The following is a 15,807-nucleotide window of genomic DNA, read 5'->3' on the forward strand; positions in this document are numbered from 1 at the left end:
CCTCAGAATCTCAGGATCACCAAGGTTGGAAAAGCTCTCCAGGATCACGGAGTTCAACTTGTGCCCCATTCCCACCTTGTCCCCAGCCCAGAGCACTGAGTGCCACGTCCAGGCCTTCCCTAGACACCTCCAGGGATGGGGACTCCAAACCTCCCTGGGCAGCCCCTTCCAGTGTTTAACCACCTCTTCCATGAAGAAATTCTTCCTGCTGTCCACCCTGGATGTCCCCTGGCACAGCTCTTGTCCTGTTGGCAGCACACCTCGTGGTGGCAGAGCCCCTGTCAGGGCTGAGCAGGTGTGTGCTGCCCACTCTGAGCTGGCAGGGCAGGGCTGGTTGCCATGGTCTCAGCCTTGCTGAGGTCACCCACATTCTCCTCCCCTCACCCAGTGTCACACAAATGCCAGCAAACCTCGTGGGTGCAAAAAAACCCTCACCACCTTTATTAAATGAGTATTTACAAGCAGCAGCAAGTCCCTGAGGACAAAGCTTTTCTCTCCAGTGCCTCAGCGTGGCACAGCTGGGACGTGCTCAGCCATTCACCCAGGCTGGAGCCTTCAGCTCTGTCCCAGCAGGACTGCTGCCTCTCAAAGCCCCTTTTTCCTCTGGAGAGCTGAGCCATTGCCAGTGGCTGTTCCCTCGAGCTGCTGCAGCAGGCTCCTGTCCCCTGCAGTCACACTGCCAGCCCTGTGCCAGGCCTAGCTTTACCAGGGCTCAGCCCAAGCAACTTTGTGGCTCTCCAAAGGCTGGATGATCCCTCAGTGTCTCTTGGCAGCTGGGCAAATGTCTTGGTTGAGGCACTGGCTGCAGCGAGGGTTCACAGGCAAGCAGGTCTGCTGCCCAAAGCCCACCAGGAGCCAGTTTATCTCCTTCCAGAGGTCCCTGCAGTAAGAGGAGAAACTTCAGTGTTGCCATGCAGCTGCTTGGAAGGGGTGAGGAACAGCCTGTGGTGTTAATGGGATCCCTTTCCCCTTCTGCCTGTTCCTCCTGGCTTCCCCTGGAGGTGAAGCCTCCCCAGCCTCCTAACCCTTCCTGACCCCTGCTAGGAACAGCTCTCCCAACCTTTCCTGATCCTGCTGAGCTGGGTGGGGAGCAATGCTTGCGCTCAGGCACGTGCCAGATGTGGAGATGTCCCTGTGTACGTGTCAGCTGGTGTTTGATACTGAAAATTAATCACCAATGAAGGCCAGGATCCAGCCCTGGGCTGATGCTGCTGCTGGGCTCAGCAAGGCCCTGTGTGGAAAAGCACCTGGCTTGGGTCATGGTAAACTTGGTAAGGCAAAAATCAGGGATCAAGAGCTCTACTAGTGGTGATTGATCCATCTGGCAGCAACAGAACTGGCACGCAGGTGAGATGCTGCTGCTGTAGCTCTGGCAGTGGGGAAACACCTGCAGCTACTGCAACCCTGTAAAGAGGAGGGAGCCAAAACACAGTCCCTGAAACTGCTCCGAGCAGGACTTAGTGCAGACATGGCTCCTGCAGACAGCAGGGGCTCAGAGCTCACCTGGGCAGCCAGTCCTCCAGTGCCACCCGAGTCTCCTCAGGGTGCTTGGTCTCCTTCTTCACCCACTTGAGCCTGTTTGAGATCCTGTGCACATGGGTGTCCACAGCTGGGGAGGGAGAGCCCAGAGTTTAGGTGGGGCAGGCACACCTGAACGGAGAGAGCACAGCCAAAAGCTGCCTGTGACAGCCACCAGGCCCAGGGCAGGGCTTCCCCTGCGGGCAGCAGGAGCAGCCAGGTGGAACGGGAGCGAAGGGCAGGGAAGGCTCACTCCAAGAACAAATGTTTTCTTCCCAGGCCTGGAGCCAAAAGCATTTGGGGTGGGTGTCTCCCCCCAGGCTCACACAGTCTGAGGCAGCCTCTCCCAAGGTTCCCCTGCTCCGTGGAGCAGGCATGGGGCAGCCTGGCCCCAGTTCCTGCTCTACATTCTCATCCTCCCTGAAGTTACGCAAATTGTGATCTCTGCCCCTTCCTTTGCCCACATGGAAAACACATTTCATAATACCCACCAGCAGAGAGGGCTTGGGAGGCTTAAAGCGTGTTTATAATGTGCTTTGAGCTCAAAAGCTCTGAATGCAAAGTGTATTATTGTTAGATCAGCAGTGATAAACCTGTCTCTACGGCTAATTAGGCAAAACTCAGGAAATTGCTGTAAACAGGAAGACTAAGCCTTGCCTCCCAAATCAAAACCGAGCACACAATTATTTGGAAAACACTTGGCTGGTTTGGCTGCCGCTGGACTTCCCCACAGCAGGAGAACAACAGATCCCAAGGGTTTGATGTAGTGCAAAGGCCACGGCCTGTCCAGCTGATGGGCAGTGGAGGGGCTGCAGAATCCAGCTCCCACCCACTCACTCACCCTGGCTTTCCCAGCGCTCTTCCATCAAGCAGCAAATCCTTCTCGAATACTAATCCATCCCCAGAGGCCCCAGGCTGCAACCTGCACGTGATGGCCCAGCCCCATCTGGCACCAGCTCCCCAGGCAGTGACTTCTCTTGGGCATTTCTGCTATCAAATTTGGGGAGAAACAGCAGCTGCTTAAATCCTACAACTCACTGAGTGAGTGGCTGAGGGTCACATCGTTCCCCTACCCAAATACTCTGCAGATAACTGACCTAAAGGGATGTTACCAGGCACCTGGGGCTGGGGCTGCAATGCTCCCCCTCTGGCTGGGGAATGTATCAGGCAGGATCTAGGAGAGGGATGGGAAAAACCCAGTCCAACTCACCTATGCCAGCCACGCTGTCCCAGGCAATGTGCATGGCCAAATGGGCCATTTTGGGCCCAACTCCTGGCAGCTGCACCAGCTCCTCCACGGTGCTCGGGATGTCACCCCCATACTTCTGCTTCAGGATGGCTGTGGTCTGCTTTATGTACTTCACCTTGTTCTGGAAAACCAAGGGCAAAGGCACACAATCCAAGCTGCCCTCCAATACAGGGAAAACAGACCAACAGCCCAGAACACCAACCACTGCTCAGTGTGTGTGACAGGTGAGGCCACACATGGGAGCTGTGGAGGGGAGACAGAGCCTTGACTTCTCCTTGAAGTCAAAATGCTGAGAGCTGGGAGCTCCAACCTCCCTGCACACTCCAGGCCCTGCAGCCAAGAATCTCATCTTACTGGCAATACCAAATACCAAAATTGGTGTAAAATTCAGCTTTTAGCCTGATGCCAGGGGAAAGCTCCCCACGGGAAGGGCACAGGGGGTTCCTCTGCGTCCACGTGGCGATCCTGCACTCACCCTCCAGAATCCCACGGGATAAATGATCTGTCCCAGGGTCTCATCATCCATCTGCAGCACGGTGTCCACGGTGAGACCGTGCTGGCGCAGGCGCAACATGGCAGCACTTGTCACCTGGTCCTTGGTCTGGCTGGACAGCATCAGGGCCAGCAGCACCTGGTAGCGCATGACCTGGGGACAAAGGGGACGCTGAGACACCCAGGGAGGATCTGGCACCTCCAGCACCACCCTCAGTGTAGGGTGTGCTCCCACCCTTCAGCCGGATCCACCTCCAAGAGAATGGAAGGCTGCAACAGGAATAATCCATAACCTTTTAATTCCACCACACAATAAAGGGAGAAAAGAAACACCTTCAAGCTCAGCTGTCAGTATCTGTGAGAGGGCAGGGAGCAGCTCTGTCTGCTGGGATCTCACTCCAAAGACGCCAGTCCTGACCCACAAATGGCTGGACAAAACTTTTCCTGAGGATGGAATTCTCAGGAGACCCCACAGGATGCACAAGTACAAATGCCCAATGATTTTTCATGCAACTTCTGCCCTAAGCAGCTTTTGAAAATCCCAACCCTTTCTCACTAGGCTTCAGTAGGAACTGGGTGTCTGGCTCCAGTGAGCTCCTCACAGAACTAAATCTGAATCTCTGATGACAGAGACTGGGAGAAGAAGGACAAATCCCAGAAATTCCTTTGCTGCTGCCATGCAGGGTTTAGCCAGGCCATCACCTCCTATTTCCCAATTCTTTCTCCTCAGACGTGATTTTGTCCTACCAGAGTGAGGAGGATGATGCAACTAACCCAAAATGACCCGGGATAACATGGGACACAATCCTGCCTCCAGCTCTCCTACAAAGTTTACAAAACCACAGGTGCACCAGGAAAAATCCCTGAGTGCGTGGAAACAGGATAATCTCAGGGTACAAGGAAATGGTGTGAGGAGCTGAGAGTTACAACATCCATTTTTTCTTGGAAGCAACAACCTCGCTTCCCTAGGGAAGAGAAGCTATTTCCATGTGGTGCACCATGGACCCCTGGCCCCACAGCTGCCAACCCACGTGGCTGAGAGCTCGTGACGTTCCCTGAGGCCGGGGTTAGAGCTCATCCTTCTCCCCAGGGATCCAAGCCCAGGGCTTGATGCCAGCAGCAAGGACAGCATTCCATGTGCTCAGGCTGTCCAGCTGTGTCCTCCAGACCCCTCCCTCAGAGCCCAGCAGGTCCTGCTGCTCCTCCGAGCCTGCCTCTGGATGACCTCCACATTCCCACTGCAGAGGCTCCCACTGCTTCTCTGAGCCTGTCCGCGGGTGATCCCCACATTCCTCTGCATTCCACAGTCATCTTGCTGGGTACTTTCCTCGGACTTCTACAGAGATTTTTAAGGAAAAAAGGAATGTGGCTTCATGCCCTGTCAGCCTGCTCCATAAGGCAGCACTGCCCCTCACATTCATTACATCCTCTGGGACCAATCCTGGCCCAGAGTCCTGATCCAGTTTCTGTCCTGGAAACATCCCAAGTGGGACAGATCCAGGGGCAGCATGAGGATGAAGGAGGCTGTGTTTTCCTGTGCCTGCCGGAGCTGGCAGCAGGATGCTGTTCCCTGTGGGAATGCTGTTCCCTGTGGGAATGCTGTTACCTGCGGAGGTGCACCGCTGTCGTAGCACTTCTGCACTCCCATCTCATCCACGGGAGCATCCCTGCTCCTCCTCATCTCCCGGATGCGCTCCAGCTGCTCCCGCCAGTCCCGTGGCTCCCAGCGCGGTCTCCGGGGCTCGGCCCTATCGCCCTGCCCAGGTTCATAGGCAATGGCAACGCTCTTCCTCCTCCTGCTGCGCCTCGGGATGCCGGCCGTGCCCTGGATCTGGCTCCCTGCGCGGGATGGCAGAGAGATTCCAGGCTTGAGGAAAGATGCCTTCAGCCCTCACAGAGCTCATTGACAGCCCCATGTGTCACCAATCACCCAGGGAACCGTGACCAGGGCGAGTTCCCTCCCCATACTCCCAACCCAAACACTGCACATCCCCCAGTCCCAAGCAGAGCCAGCACGGGGCGAGGGAGGGCAGGGCGGAAGGACTGGGAGACAAGTGACAACAGTGGGGTCACATGTCACACGATGGGGACACGTGTCCCAAACACAGGTGAGGCTGCTGAAGGTGCATCCCCAAGCCCCAGCCCAGACATCCCTCGCTGCCGCATCCCGGGCTCCGAGGGGGATGTGACAAGGACACCCAGCCCCTGTCCCCAGCCAGGCCGGGCCCTCACTGCTCCTGGTGCAGCCCCAGCCCCTCCTCGTGCCCAGCACAGCCCCGATCCCCGCTTCCCATACTTCCCGGAATCCTCAATTTTCCCTCTACCGCACGCCTCGTGTCCTCGATCCCCTCTTCCCGTACCCCCAAGAAGCCCCGCTCCTCTTGTCCGTACCGCCGCTCCTCCTGTCCGTACCGCCGATCCCCTGTCCCGTACCCCGATCCCCTGTCCGTACCCCGGTTCCCTGTCCGTACCCCCGTTCCCCGTGGCCGAGCGGAGCCGCCGCAGCGCCGCGGAGGCGGCGGGCCCGGGCCGCGCCGCGCTCATGGCGGCCCCGCGAACTACCGGGCCCGGGGCGCACCGGGGCCGCCGGAACGGGCGGGGCTTCCGCGGGGGCGGTGCCGGCACCGGGCCCCGAGCGGAGCGGGCCGGGCCGGGCCGGGCCGGGGGCGGCGGGGCCGGGCCGGGCCGGGCCGGCGGTGAGTGACGGGGACGGCGAGGGGCCCGGCTCCCTGTGAGGGGGACGCGCTTTGGGGCCGCGCTGTGACCCGCGCTGTGTTTTGGGGGGCTGTGCTGTGACCCCGTTGTGTGTTCGGGGGGGTCTGCGGTGTGACCCCCGCTGTGTTTTGGAGGGGGCTGGGATGTGACGCTCGTTGTGGTTGGGGGGGGCTGTGGTGGGACCCCCGTTGTGTGTTCCTAAGAGGTTGTGCCATGTCTTGGGTTGGGGGTGGGATGTGGCGTGTCCGGGCTTGTTTGGGGGTCACGGGGGGACATTGTGGCATTGCCTGGGGTGGGTTAGGGCTGTGGGGGTCCCTAGGGCGGTGCACTCTGTGCGTCCCATGGGACAGTGGGCTGGGGCCTGTGTGTGTCCCCCAGGATGGTTGGGCTTGGGGGCATGGCGTGTCCCCTGGTGACATTGGGCAGGAGGCCATGGCGTGTTCCCTGGGATGCTGGGACAGGCTCTGTGGTGCATCCCCAGGAGCACCAGGGATTGCTGTGCCCACGGTGTTGGAAAGGCCATGGGATGTCCATAGGAATTTAGGGGTGCCAGGGTTGTGCAGGGTCGTGTGCCCAGGGCAGGGGTCCCCAAGGGATGGTGGATTTGGGCAGGGGGAGACAGTTTCTGGGGGTTGTTGCTGTAATGGCCGTCCTTGTTCTTGCCCCTGTCTTTCTCTTGCCATAGCAGCACTTGGATGTTCCAACACTCAGATTTGTAAGTCCTTCCTCACATCCACATCAACAGCACAGCACGTTGTGCTTGGCCTTTGCTTTGGGAACAAGTATCCAGCTCACACCCTCCAAAAAGTGTGTGCACATGGACATATTGCAAAAATCAGCCTGTATGGTGGGATGGGCATTCAGAGCTCCCAGGACAGGGTATCCCAAAGGCTCCATGTTCCATGGGGAGCTGCGGGATGTGGGTGCTGAAGGCAGGAACAGCACGAGCTCCTTGTGTTTCCTCAGTGTTGGGCTTCTCTTTGAAAAGTCTCAAGACACCCAAGCTCTTTGGAGAAGCCCCAGTGTGATGCTGTCACTGGTGTTTTCCCACTGAAATATTCCCCTTGGGCCTCCCTTAGTGGAACCCTGTTCTGTGTTTGCAGGGCCTCAGCGCTTGGCAGCAATGGCAAAGCCTCAGAGCAAGGATTCTGGACTGAAGGAGAAGTTCAGGAACCTCCTGGGGCTGGGAACATCCCGGGGAAGTTCAAAGTCGTCGGAGGGCAAGCAGACAGAGTTTATCATCACCGCAGAAATACTCAAGGTGTGAGAACTGAGTGGAGTGAAGGGGGGGATAGTACCAGGGGTACCTTGACTGAGGGGATCAGGAGGGCTTGCTCCTTCTCCTGTGTTCCTCTCCATTCAGTTCCTCTCCTGATCTCTCAACTCATTCACTGGTGAATTGGATGTAAAACTCGCCTACTTTGCAGCTCCAGCATTTGAGTTATTCTCTCTTTGAATACTTTGGAGATACTTGTTATGTTGGGTTACAGCGTATTTCCCTATCCCCTCTATTTTTGTAGTCTGAGCTTGATGAAGTTTCTGTAGTGGCAGTTTCCAGTGTTTCTATTTTATAAAAACCTTACAGTTCTGTGGAAATGAAAAATAAAATAATTGATTCTAGTAATTGGTACCATAAGTCTGTAAGCAGAATAGTTGGCACAGAAGGAGGAAAATGCAAAAAAATAGAGAAGGAGACCAGAATTCCTTCTCCCCTTGGAGAAATGGATAAGTGTTTCTGGTAAGATAAGCTGTTAACTTATTTCTCCATTTCTTTCCAGGAACTGAGCATAGAATGTGGATTGAGTAACAGGATACGAGCAATCAGTCAAATATGTGAAGTGGCAAAAACCAAGAAAATTGAAGAGGTGGGTTCCAAAGTGTTCAGTGAGTATTGGAAGGACGGAAATTTAGGCAGCAGCTTTCAAACTACTGTAAGAGACTCCTGTTGTTTAGAAAGCATTTTAAAATGGATGATCCCAGAGGCTGCTTTGGGCTGTAAAAGGAAATTAGTCTGCCCAACCTTCCAGCTCTGGAACAGAGAGGATGGAGCTGATGGGCTTCCTGGACCTTCCTGGAAGGAGAATGTTGGGAGATGATGTTCATGGGGATGATGTTTAGAGGGGTTTCCTTATCTCCTGGCTTCTTAATAAGCAGCCCCCAGTTGGTTTTGAGCTCATCTTGTAGCTGGGTGAAGGCTTCTGCACAAATGTTCCCACTGAAGTGAGTGTGGGGATGAGGAATTCCAGTTCCTGGGGTGTAGGACTGGATTTGGTGTCTCCTGGGGTTGATCTGAGGGGGGTGTGACCAGGTGGGTGAGTGTTCCTCAGAACAGTGAACTTCGGACATGAAATCCCTGGGTCTGAATCATTAATTGCCATAATTCATTGTGACCTGCTGGCTTGAGATCCCAGGAAGAGCTGATCTTTCCTGCCTCATGCTGTTTCTGCTCCCAGCACGCCGTGGAGGCCGTGTGGAAGGTGGTGGCTGACATGCTGCAGCCGGAGCGTCCCGCCGAGGCCAGGCATGCTGTGCTTCACCTGCTCAAGTCCATCGTCCAGGGCCAGGTGACAACAAACTCACGGGGCAGGGGACACGGACCTGAACTGGGCTTTGTGCAGGGGAGAAGTGGGAAAGCACCAGGGGGCTCTTCTCTACAATTGTTCATATTTGAAATTTTGGTTGTACCTCTTAAATGAGAAGAGGAAGCATTTTAATTTAAGTCTTGGTTTGATCTCGTAGCAAAAGTTTTCATACAACTCATAGAAAGCTTTTCTGGTTTGGGGTAACACTCTTGAGAAAGAGGAAATACTTTGGGTTGAGTTCAGCATAATTCAGCAAATTTTATGTGGTCTTTGCCCAGACCTCCTAGTCCCAGTTTGCAGCTGGTTTTGATGTTTCAGGTATGCAAGGGGTTCTGTGTGAGACACTTCTAGGCTGGCCAAGTTCAGCATACAACGAATTCTTCAGGTTTCCCAACGTGTTGCACAAACATAAGGCTGAATCAGCCCGAAGTTGTAGTTTTCAGTGTTCTGGGAAAGCAGGGGTGGGTGCTTATGAAAAGAGTAGGCATTGATTCAATAAAAAGATAATTTCAAGCATGAAGATTACTGAGGTAGACCTTGATAATGTCCAGGCCTTAACCCCCTCCCTTTTTTTATTTAAAGGGTGAGAGATTAGGGATCCTCAGAGCCCATTTTTTTAAGGTTATTAAGGACTATCCCTCCAATGAAGATTTGCATGAACGGCTTGAAGTGTTCAAGGCTCTGACAGAGAATGGACGATACATCACCTACTTAGAGGAAGAGTTGGGTGAGTATTGTCCCTACCCCTCTCCAATTTGGTGGGAATAAATCAAGGCAGAGACATCCAGTGATAACAGAAAAAGGTAGTGATACCATTCCTGGGTAGACGGGGCATTTTAACAGGGTTTCTTTCCTTCTTTAGCTGATTTTGTGCTACAGTGGATGGATGTTGGTTTGACTTCTGAGTTCCTCCTGGTTTTAGTCAACCTGGTGAAATTCAATAGCTGCTATCTGGAAGACTATGTAGCTGACATGGTCCAGTAAGTTGGTTTTTTTAACTCCTACGTGCATATTCCTGGTAAATTACAGAGAAAGTTGCAGATCAATATACAGACAAGTGGAATGTTTTTCATCCCTATCTGGGTCTGTTTCATCCCAGGTCATACCTGCCATTTCTGACAAATACTTGATTTTCAGTTTTTACAGTGTTCAGGTCTGTTTTAGTTTAACTAAATGTGTTTTTCCCATTTCATGGGGTGGACCTGCTTGCATTGCTTAGTCTGTGCTGTTACATTACTTGAGTTGCATTTAAGTCTCCCTTTAACTTTATGAAAGAGGTTGCAGCCCTCAGTGTCCCTTGGGGTGTCACCAACATTGCCACAGGAAGGGGAATGAGGAGTTAAATAACATGGCAATTAACCTGGCTGTTCTGGCTCTTTGTAATTTGCCTAAAATCATATGGAGCAAACAATTCTAATTAAATGTTCTTTCTTAACAGCAAGATCTGCCTCTTGTGCATTCAGACTTCATCGTCTGTGGACATAGAGGTCAGTGATCTGAGCTTCTTCTGGTACTTCAGAATTCTTTGAAGGTCTTTGAAACTGTAACTTTTACAAACAAAATCAGATCATCAGACTCTGGGCTCATTCTCATCTTTCAAGAGAGCTGATACAATTTAATGTTATTTGTAAGCCAATAAATCTCATACACCAACAATTTATTCTAAAGCAAGCAGAGCATTAATCAATTTGATAAGTGAATCAACAATGCTTTTTAAAAAGAAAAAACCCCCAAAAATATCTTCATCCCTTTTGACTTCCAGAAGATTTCCTGGGTGTGCCAGGTTAGGATTTGACCTGCTTGATTCACAGGGAAGTGTACAACCATTTTGTCTTTCCCTTTCCCAAAGATTTCCTTGCAAGTCCTGGATGCAGTTGTGTGCTACAACTGCCTGCCCTCGGAGAACCTGCCCGTGTTCATCATCACCCTGTGCCGCACCATCAACGTGAAGGAGCTCTGTGAGCCCTGCTGGAAGGTCAGAACCTCTGCTTGCTTTGGGCTTTAATGAATTCACTCCTGGATGAAGTGTCAGACATGCCTGTGCACATCTGCCACCAGTTTCAGCTTGGTTGTAAGAGTAAATTAAAAATTGTTTAAGTATGAAGGGATCAGCATCTCATTAGTGCGAGTCGTGTCATGTCCGTGGGATTCTCCCCTGGTTGCAGCTGGTGTGACTGGCTTCTGTCCTGGCAGGGGAAAGGCTGGACACATTTACTCCAGAAGCATGGCCAGTTAAATCCATATTTAGGCTACTAAATCTATATTTAATGTTTTAATGATGGGGGATTGAGGTGTTCTCTCTGAATCTGCAGCTCATGCGCAACCTTTTGGGAACTCACTTGGGACACAGTGCCATCTACAACATGTGCAGGATCATGGAAGACAGGTAAAGGAGGAGGATCCAGCAAATCTGAGGAATTCAATAAAGTCCTGGTGAGATAGATGGGGAGTCACCAACCTCAGCAGAACAAGCTGAAGGTTCTGGTGTTTAGAAATAAATTCCCTTTCTAGTTATGCTGCTGAAGGGCTCATTTGGGGCATTTCTGAATTTAATTTCCCTCTGTTTAAAGTTGTGGTGAATGATTTTCTGCTTTTCATGTTTGTCCATTGCTGTGCAAGGCCCTGATGTGTAACAGCTGGGAATTCCTGTTGGGACAGCGCATATTCCTATTGACTTTATATGCTAAAATAATTGTGGCATGGTCTGAATCTTCCCTTTCCCCTGTCCTTAGATCCTACATGGCAGATGCAGCCCTGCTGAGAGGAGCTGTGTTCTTTGTTGGGATGGCTCTGTGGGGGGCTCATCGCCTCAGTTCTCTCAGGAACTCCCCAACATCAGTGCTGCCTTCATTCCTCAAGGTGGGCTGGGATGCTGGGGGAACTTTTTAATCACTTGGACAAATTTAGACCAGAAACATGGACCCCTGCACCAAAGAGATCTTTGTAGGCCTGGAGGATGAGAGGGAGGAGTTGGGTGTGGGGTGAAGCAGGGAGAAACTGTAAACCAAGTAAAACAAGAGGATTTATGTTTGTAGCTGAGTCCTCCTCCTCGAATATCTTTGGCCACAAAAGCAAAGTCTGAGTCCTTTCTAGCAAAAGGGCACTTTAGCCTTGAGGGCACTTTAGCTTAAAAAATAAAATTCAGAGCAACAACTTTCACTCTTCCCAATGGGTGGTACAAGAAGTGAGGGATAACGTCTTCAGGGACAGCCTCAGAGCTCTCAAAATTTCCTCATCTGAGTGCCTCAAGCAAGAGTTACTGGCTTTAATTCCCTCGTCTGCCTGTAGGATGGGCCTGTGTGTGCCATCTGAGCTACAGCTGCTCACAGGAGTGCAGAACTGCTCTTGAGAAAGTGGTTCTTTGCTGTGTCTTTTGTGTGCAGAGACTTGAATGGATTTATCTCAGGCCTCCAAGCTGATTTCCTAATTAATAAGGCATGCTGCATTTGAATGCAGAGTGTTTCTGGGCACTGCTTCCCAAGTGCTCACTGACTGAAATGCTTTGGGTTCCAGGCCATGACCTGTCCCAATGCAGTCGTGTCCTACGAGATCGTTCTGTCCATCACACGCCTGATCAAGAAATATGGGAAGGAGCTGCAGGCTGTGACCTGGGATATCCTTCTGGACATCATGGAGCGACTGCTGCAGCAGCTGCAGGTGGGTGTTGGGCCTGCCTGGATGTGCTTTCAATCCAAAGGCTTTGCCATAAATTGTTTTGCAAATTGATTTGTTTGTGCACTGTGGGGAAATTGAAGCTGAGAAAGGCTTAGCCCAATTCTCACTGCTGTGGTTCTCTGTTTGTATTTAAAATTAGCACTTTTTGTCAAGGTGGAACTATTTCAGGAATGGTTTTGTCTCTTTTCAGGCTCTGGAGAGCCAGGAACTGAAGTCCATTGTACATGATCTTTTGACCACAGTAGAAGAGCTCTGTGACCAGAATGATTTTCATGGCTCTGAAGAGAGATTTTTTGAGCTGGTGGAAAGATGTGCTGATCAGAGACCAGTAAGGCTTTGTTATTTTCCTATTTTTGGGTCTATTCTGCTACAGCTGAAAGTTGAGAGTCCTAAAACAGCAAATGGTCAGAAAATCCCAGCAAGGACTTCCATGAGCCTTATTCCCATGGTAGGGGTTGGGGGAATGGATTTATTGTGTTTGGTTATACACTAAAAACATTTCTTGATGTTTCCATAAAAGGAATCTTCTGTGTTAAACCTGATAACATACAGAGCTCAGTCCATCCACCCTGCCAAAGATGGTTGGATCCACAACCTGCAGCTCTTAATGGAGAGATTCTTCAGGTAGGAAATCATAACTTTGGGAACTTCTTACATTTGAGAAGCACTTTCAAGTATTTCTTGCCACCTTTCCATGGTAGATAATCTTGTTTTCTGAAGTCCTAATGTTCTGAAGTTATAAGTTAGTAAATGGCTCTTGAGAAGTGTGGTAGTCCCAGGGCACAGCACATGAAAGGACTTATTTAACAGAAGAAAAGCTTTCCACTGAGTTCTTTATGCTGCTTTTTTTCCCCTTCTCTTTATTTCCATTCAATACTATTCCAATTAACTTAGGCAGTTATGTTCCACTCCACAGCACTTTGTAGTTCTGACATCAGACAAGCTTTTCCTGTTAAGCATTAGGATTGCATATGGTTATCCAGTACTCCAGTTATCTGGTTTTGAATTGGTGTTGCCTGAGGGATTCTGTGCTCTGAAACATCAACACAGAGCAATAACAAACTTCTGTCTCCTCTGTGAAATGCTGCCAAAGCAGCTCTTCCTCAGTGCCATGTGTTTGGTTTTAAATTTGCTCACCAGAGCACTTGTTCTTCTGACATGTGCTTCCTAGTTTGGATTGGAAATGGGAAAGCTGCAATTACAGGTCTGCAGAAGGAGTAAAAGCTGAATTGGGATTTGAATTTCCAATTGTTCTTGAATCTGATTTCAGATGTAGAGACATTAACTGAGGGCTCAGCTGATCTCTCACAGTTACTGTTCCAACTCTGAAGAAGTTTCTTATTTTCCTTTAGTTTTACTTTTCCCCCTTTCCTGAATATCAACAACTCTATTTTATTCATTTTGGATTTGCTTTTCCTATTTTAGGAACGAGAGCCGTAGTGCTGTTAGGATTAAAGTTCTGGATGTGCTGTCCTTTGTGCTGAGCATCAACAGACAGTTCTATGAGGTGTGTGTTTGCTGGGGATCCCAGGTGAGGTCTCAGGTGGTGGGAAAGCCTTTGGTGAGGCACATTTTCCTGAGGGCTTCAGGTTCTCTCTGCCAGTGGGGAAGGCACTAAACCTTGCCCACACAGACCTGTTTCTTTGGGATGCTTGTAGGGGGATTTGCCATTATTTGTCCTTAGCTGGATACAGGGATGTGCAACTTTCAGTAGGAGCTGCTGGGGTTTGAGGATATACCTGGTTGTGTCTTGGCTTCCCTGTTTTAAGGCCATTAATTCCATGTCCATTTTGTTTTGGAAGAATTGACAGTCAATGTGAGAGGTGCAAAGTTGACTTTAAAGCTTTGTAAAAGGATGGGGACTGGACATATTGAGCAGTGACTTGTCTTGGTGCCTCCAGTTTAATTGCTATCCAAGATGGAAACTCTGAGAGAGGAGTTAGGGAAGAGCTCCAGAGATGTCTTCAGCTCCTCAGGGTATGCCCAAAGTGTCAGAGGGCAGGAAGGGGCAGATGCTCCTTGGATTCCTTCAAGATTTGTGAAAACATGAAGCTATTGGTGTTTCCTCTCTCTCTCAAAAAACCAAGGCCTAGAAATCCCTTGTCTGTTTGAGCCTGGGCTGTCAAATCTATAGGAGAGACAAAAACCAAAGCACCGAAAAGTTCAATAAAAGTCACAAAGATCTGGAGGGATGGCAGACAGAAATACCTGTTAGATGGAAGAGGAGATCAAGGAAGGAAACTGGAGGAACAAGCCTGATATCAGAACAGCTGACATCTTTTGTTTGAAATTATTTCTCTAATGTGCTGGCTGAACATCTGACAGCTTAGGAAGGTCCTGTCCTCTTGCAGGAAGAGCTGATAAACCTGGTGGTGATCTCCCAGTTGGCTCACATCCCAGAGGACAAAGACCATCAGGTCCGAAAATTGGCCACTCAGCTGCTGGTGGACCTGGCTGAAGGCTGCAACACTCATCACTTCAACAGCCTGCTGGATATCATAGAGAAGGTGAGTACCTGGCAGGGTTGGCAGCTTTTCCAGCAAGGATGGCTTCCAGAGGCTTCCCTCGCCTTCCAGCATGGAGAAAGAGAAAAGGTGTGTTTAAACTATGTGTTGCTTTTCTCTTGCAAAGGTGGCTGCACATTCTCTGTCATCTCCTTCTGAACTGGAAGAGAGGGACTTGCTGTCATATTCAGCTTCTCTGGAGGATGTCAAGACAGCAGTTCTTGGGCTCCTGATAATTCTTCAGGTAAAGGCTGCAGAGCATTAAACACAGATTGTTCATAATACTCTTCTGATGAACTTGGCTTTTTAGATAACTCTTCTCCCACTATTAAATATTCTGACTTTTGTTTAACTATTTAATATTTTAACTCTTGTTTTGGTCAATCCTTTGATTTTGAGCACTGTAGAATTGTTTGCAAAACGTTCTATTTTCTTAATTTCCATTGTACATCGCAGACGACCACATTTTCCTGTGTGGAGGGAGGATGTGGCCATAAATTAGCAGAAAGGAGGAGCTCATAACCCTGAATAGATTTAATAGATTTGTAGTGTTTGAGCAGCATGTCCTGGGCTGTGGTTAAGTTGTAAGAGCAGGTTGTTCCTCTGGAGCAGACAGAGCTGCTCTGGAGTCTTTCCAGATGTTCCTTCCAGAGCCCCCTGTTCATGTTGCACTGAGGATCAAGTTTTTGCTGCATTTCTCCTGGAACTGGCAGTGCAGCCCCAGGTTTGTGACAGGATCCCTGTGGCTGGGCTGTGTTTCTGTGCCTGCAGACCAAGCTGTACAGTTTGCCCTCCAGCCACGCCACCAGGGTGTACGAGATGCTGATCCAGCACGTCCAGCGCCACTACAAGTACTCCTACAGCCTTCCTGTGGCCAGCAGCATCAGGCTGCAGGTAGGAGGAGCCCCCTGTGCTCCCAGGGCCACAGCTGCACAATCCTCTGGGAATTTTGGGTGGCAGGTGGGATCTGGGTGCTTTAGAGCTTGCAAGAAGTAGAATTAAATGTTTCTTGGCTCATATGTGTGTGTAAAGGCAGTGTGATGCCAGAAGTGATGCTTCCTGCAGAATAAGC

General features: G+C 50.6%; 2 protein-coding genes across 9 annotated transcripts in view; one reads left to right on the forward strand and one right to left on the reverse strand.

The window, feature by feature from the left end:
* Positions 1–418: 418 nt before the first annotated feature.
* NTHL1 (nth like DNA glycosylase 1) lies at positions 419–5,825 on the reverse strand. 3 transcript variants are annotated; one of them, XM_048320794.1, is made up of 6 exons: positions 5,731–5,825; positions 4,866–5,098; positions 3,243–3,413; positions 2,729–2,888; positions 1,504–1,609; positions 419–880 (listed from the first exon to the last, which is right to left on the reverse strand). In XM_048320794.1, exons 1-6 carry the CDS (start codon positions 5,801–5,803, stop codon positions 757–759), a joined length of 867 nt encoding a protein of 288 aa, XP_048176751.1. In that variant the 5' UTR covers positions 5,804–5,825; the 3' UTR covers positions 419–756. The 3 variants fall into 3 exon arrangements, 2 of the variants coding, with proteins under 2 accessions (XP_048176751.1, XP_048176752.1); XM_048320795.1 differs by having other exon boundaries at positions 5,712–5,797; XR_007207095.1 differs by having other exon boundaries at positions 795–880; positions 1,504–1,650.
* An 86-nt stretch (positions 5,826–5,911) lies between these two features.
* Positions 5,912–15,807, forward strand: part of TSC2 (TSC complex subunit 2) — a 32,319-nt gene continuing 22,423 nt past the window's right edge. For 5 of the 6 annotated variants that reach the window (XM_048320790.1, XM_048320788.1, XM_048320791.1 and 2 more), the window contains exons 1-16: positions 7,078–7,235; positions 7,753–7,839; positions 8,428–8,538; positions 9,139–9,283; positions 9,419–9,536; positions 9,995–10,043; positions 10,406–10,531; positions 10,869–10,942; positions 11,289–11,415; positions 12,070–12,213; positions 12,422–12,559; positions 12,752–12,855; positions 13,657–13,738; positions 14,583–14,738; positions 14,863–14,979; positions 15,507–15,629. In XM_048320790.1, the coding sequence (XP_048176747.1) occupies positions 7,098–7,235; positions 7,753–7,839; positions 8,428–8,538; positions 9,139–9,283; positions 9,419–9,536; positions 9,995–10,043; positions 10,406–10,531; positions 10,869–10,942; positions 11,289–11,415; positions 12,070–12,213; positions 12,422–12,559; positions 12,752–12,855; positions 13,657–13,738; positions 14,583–14,738; positions 14,863–14,979; positions 15,507–15,629 (1,839 nt within the window). In that variant the 5' untranslated portion in view covers positions 7,078–7,097. Of the gene's footprint in view, positions 5,956–7,077; positions 7,236–7,752; positions 7,840–8,427; positions 8,539–9,138; positions 9,284–9,418; positions 9,537–9,994; positions 10,044–10,405; positions 10,532–10,868; positions 10,943–11,288; positions 11,416–12,069; positions 12,214–12,421; positions 12,560–12,751; positions 12,856–13,656; positions 13,739–14,582; positions 14,739–14,862; positions 14,980–15,506; positions 15,630–15,807 lie in introns of those variants that run through there. The other variant, XM_048320789.1, reaches the window with a different exon arrangement.

This window comes from Corvus hawaiiensis, chromosome 16 (genome assembly GCF_020740725.1).
Source record: "Corvus hawaiiensis isolate bCorHaw1 chromosome 16, bCorHaw1.pri.cur, whole genome shotgun sequence".
NCBI classification, from domain to species: domain Eukaryota; kingdom Metazoa; phylum Chordata; class Aves; order Passeriformes; family Corvidae; genus Corvus; species Corvus hawaiiensis.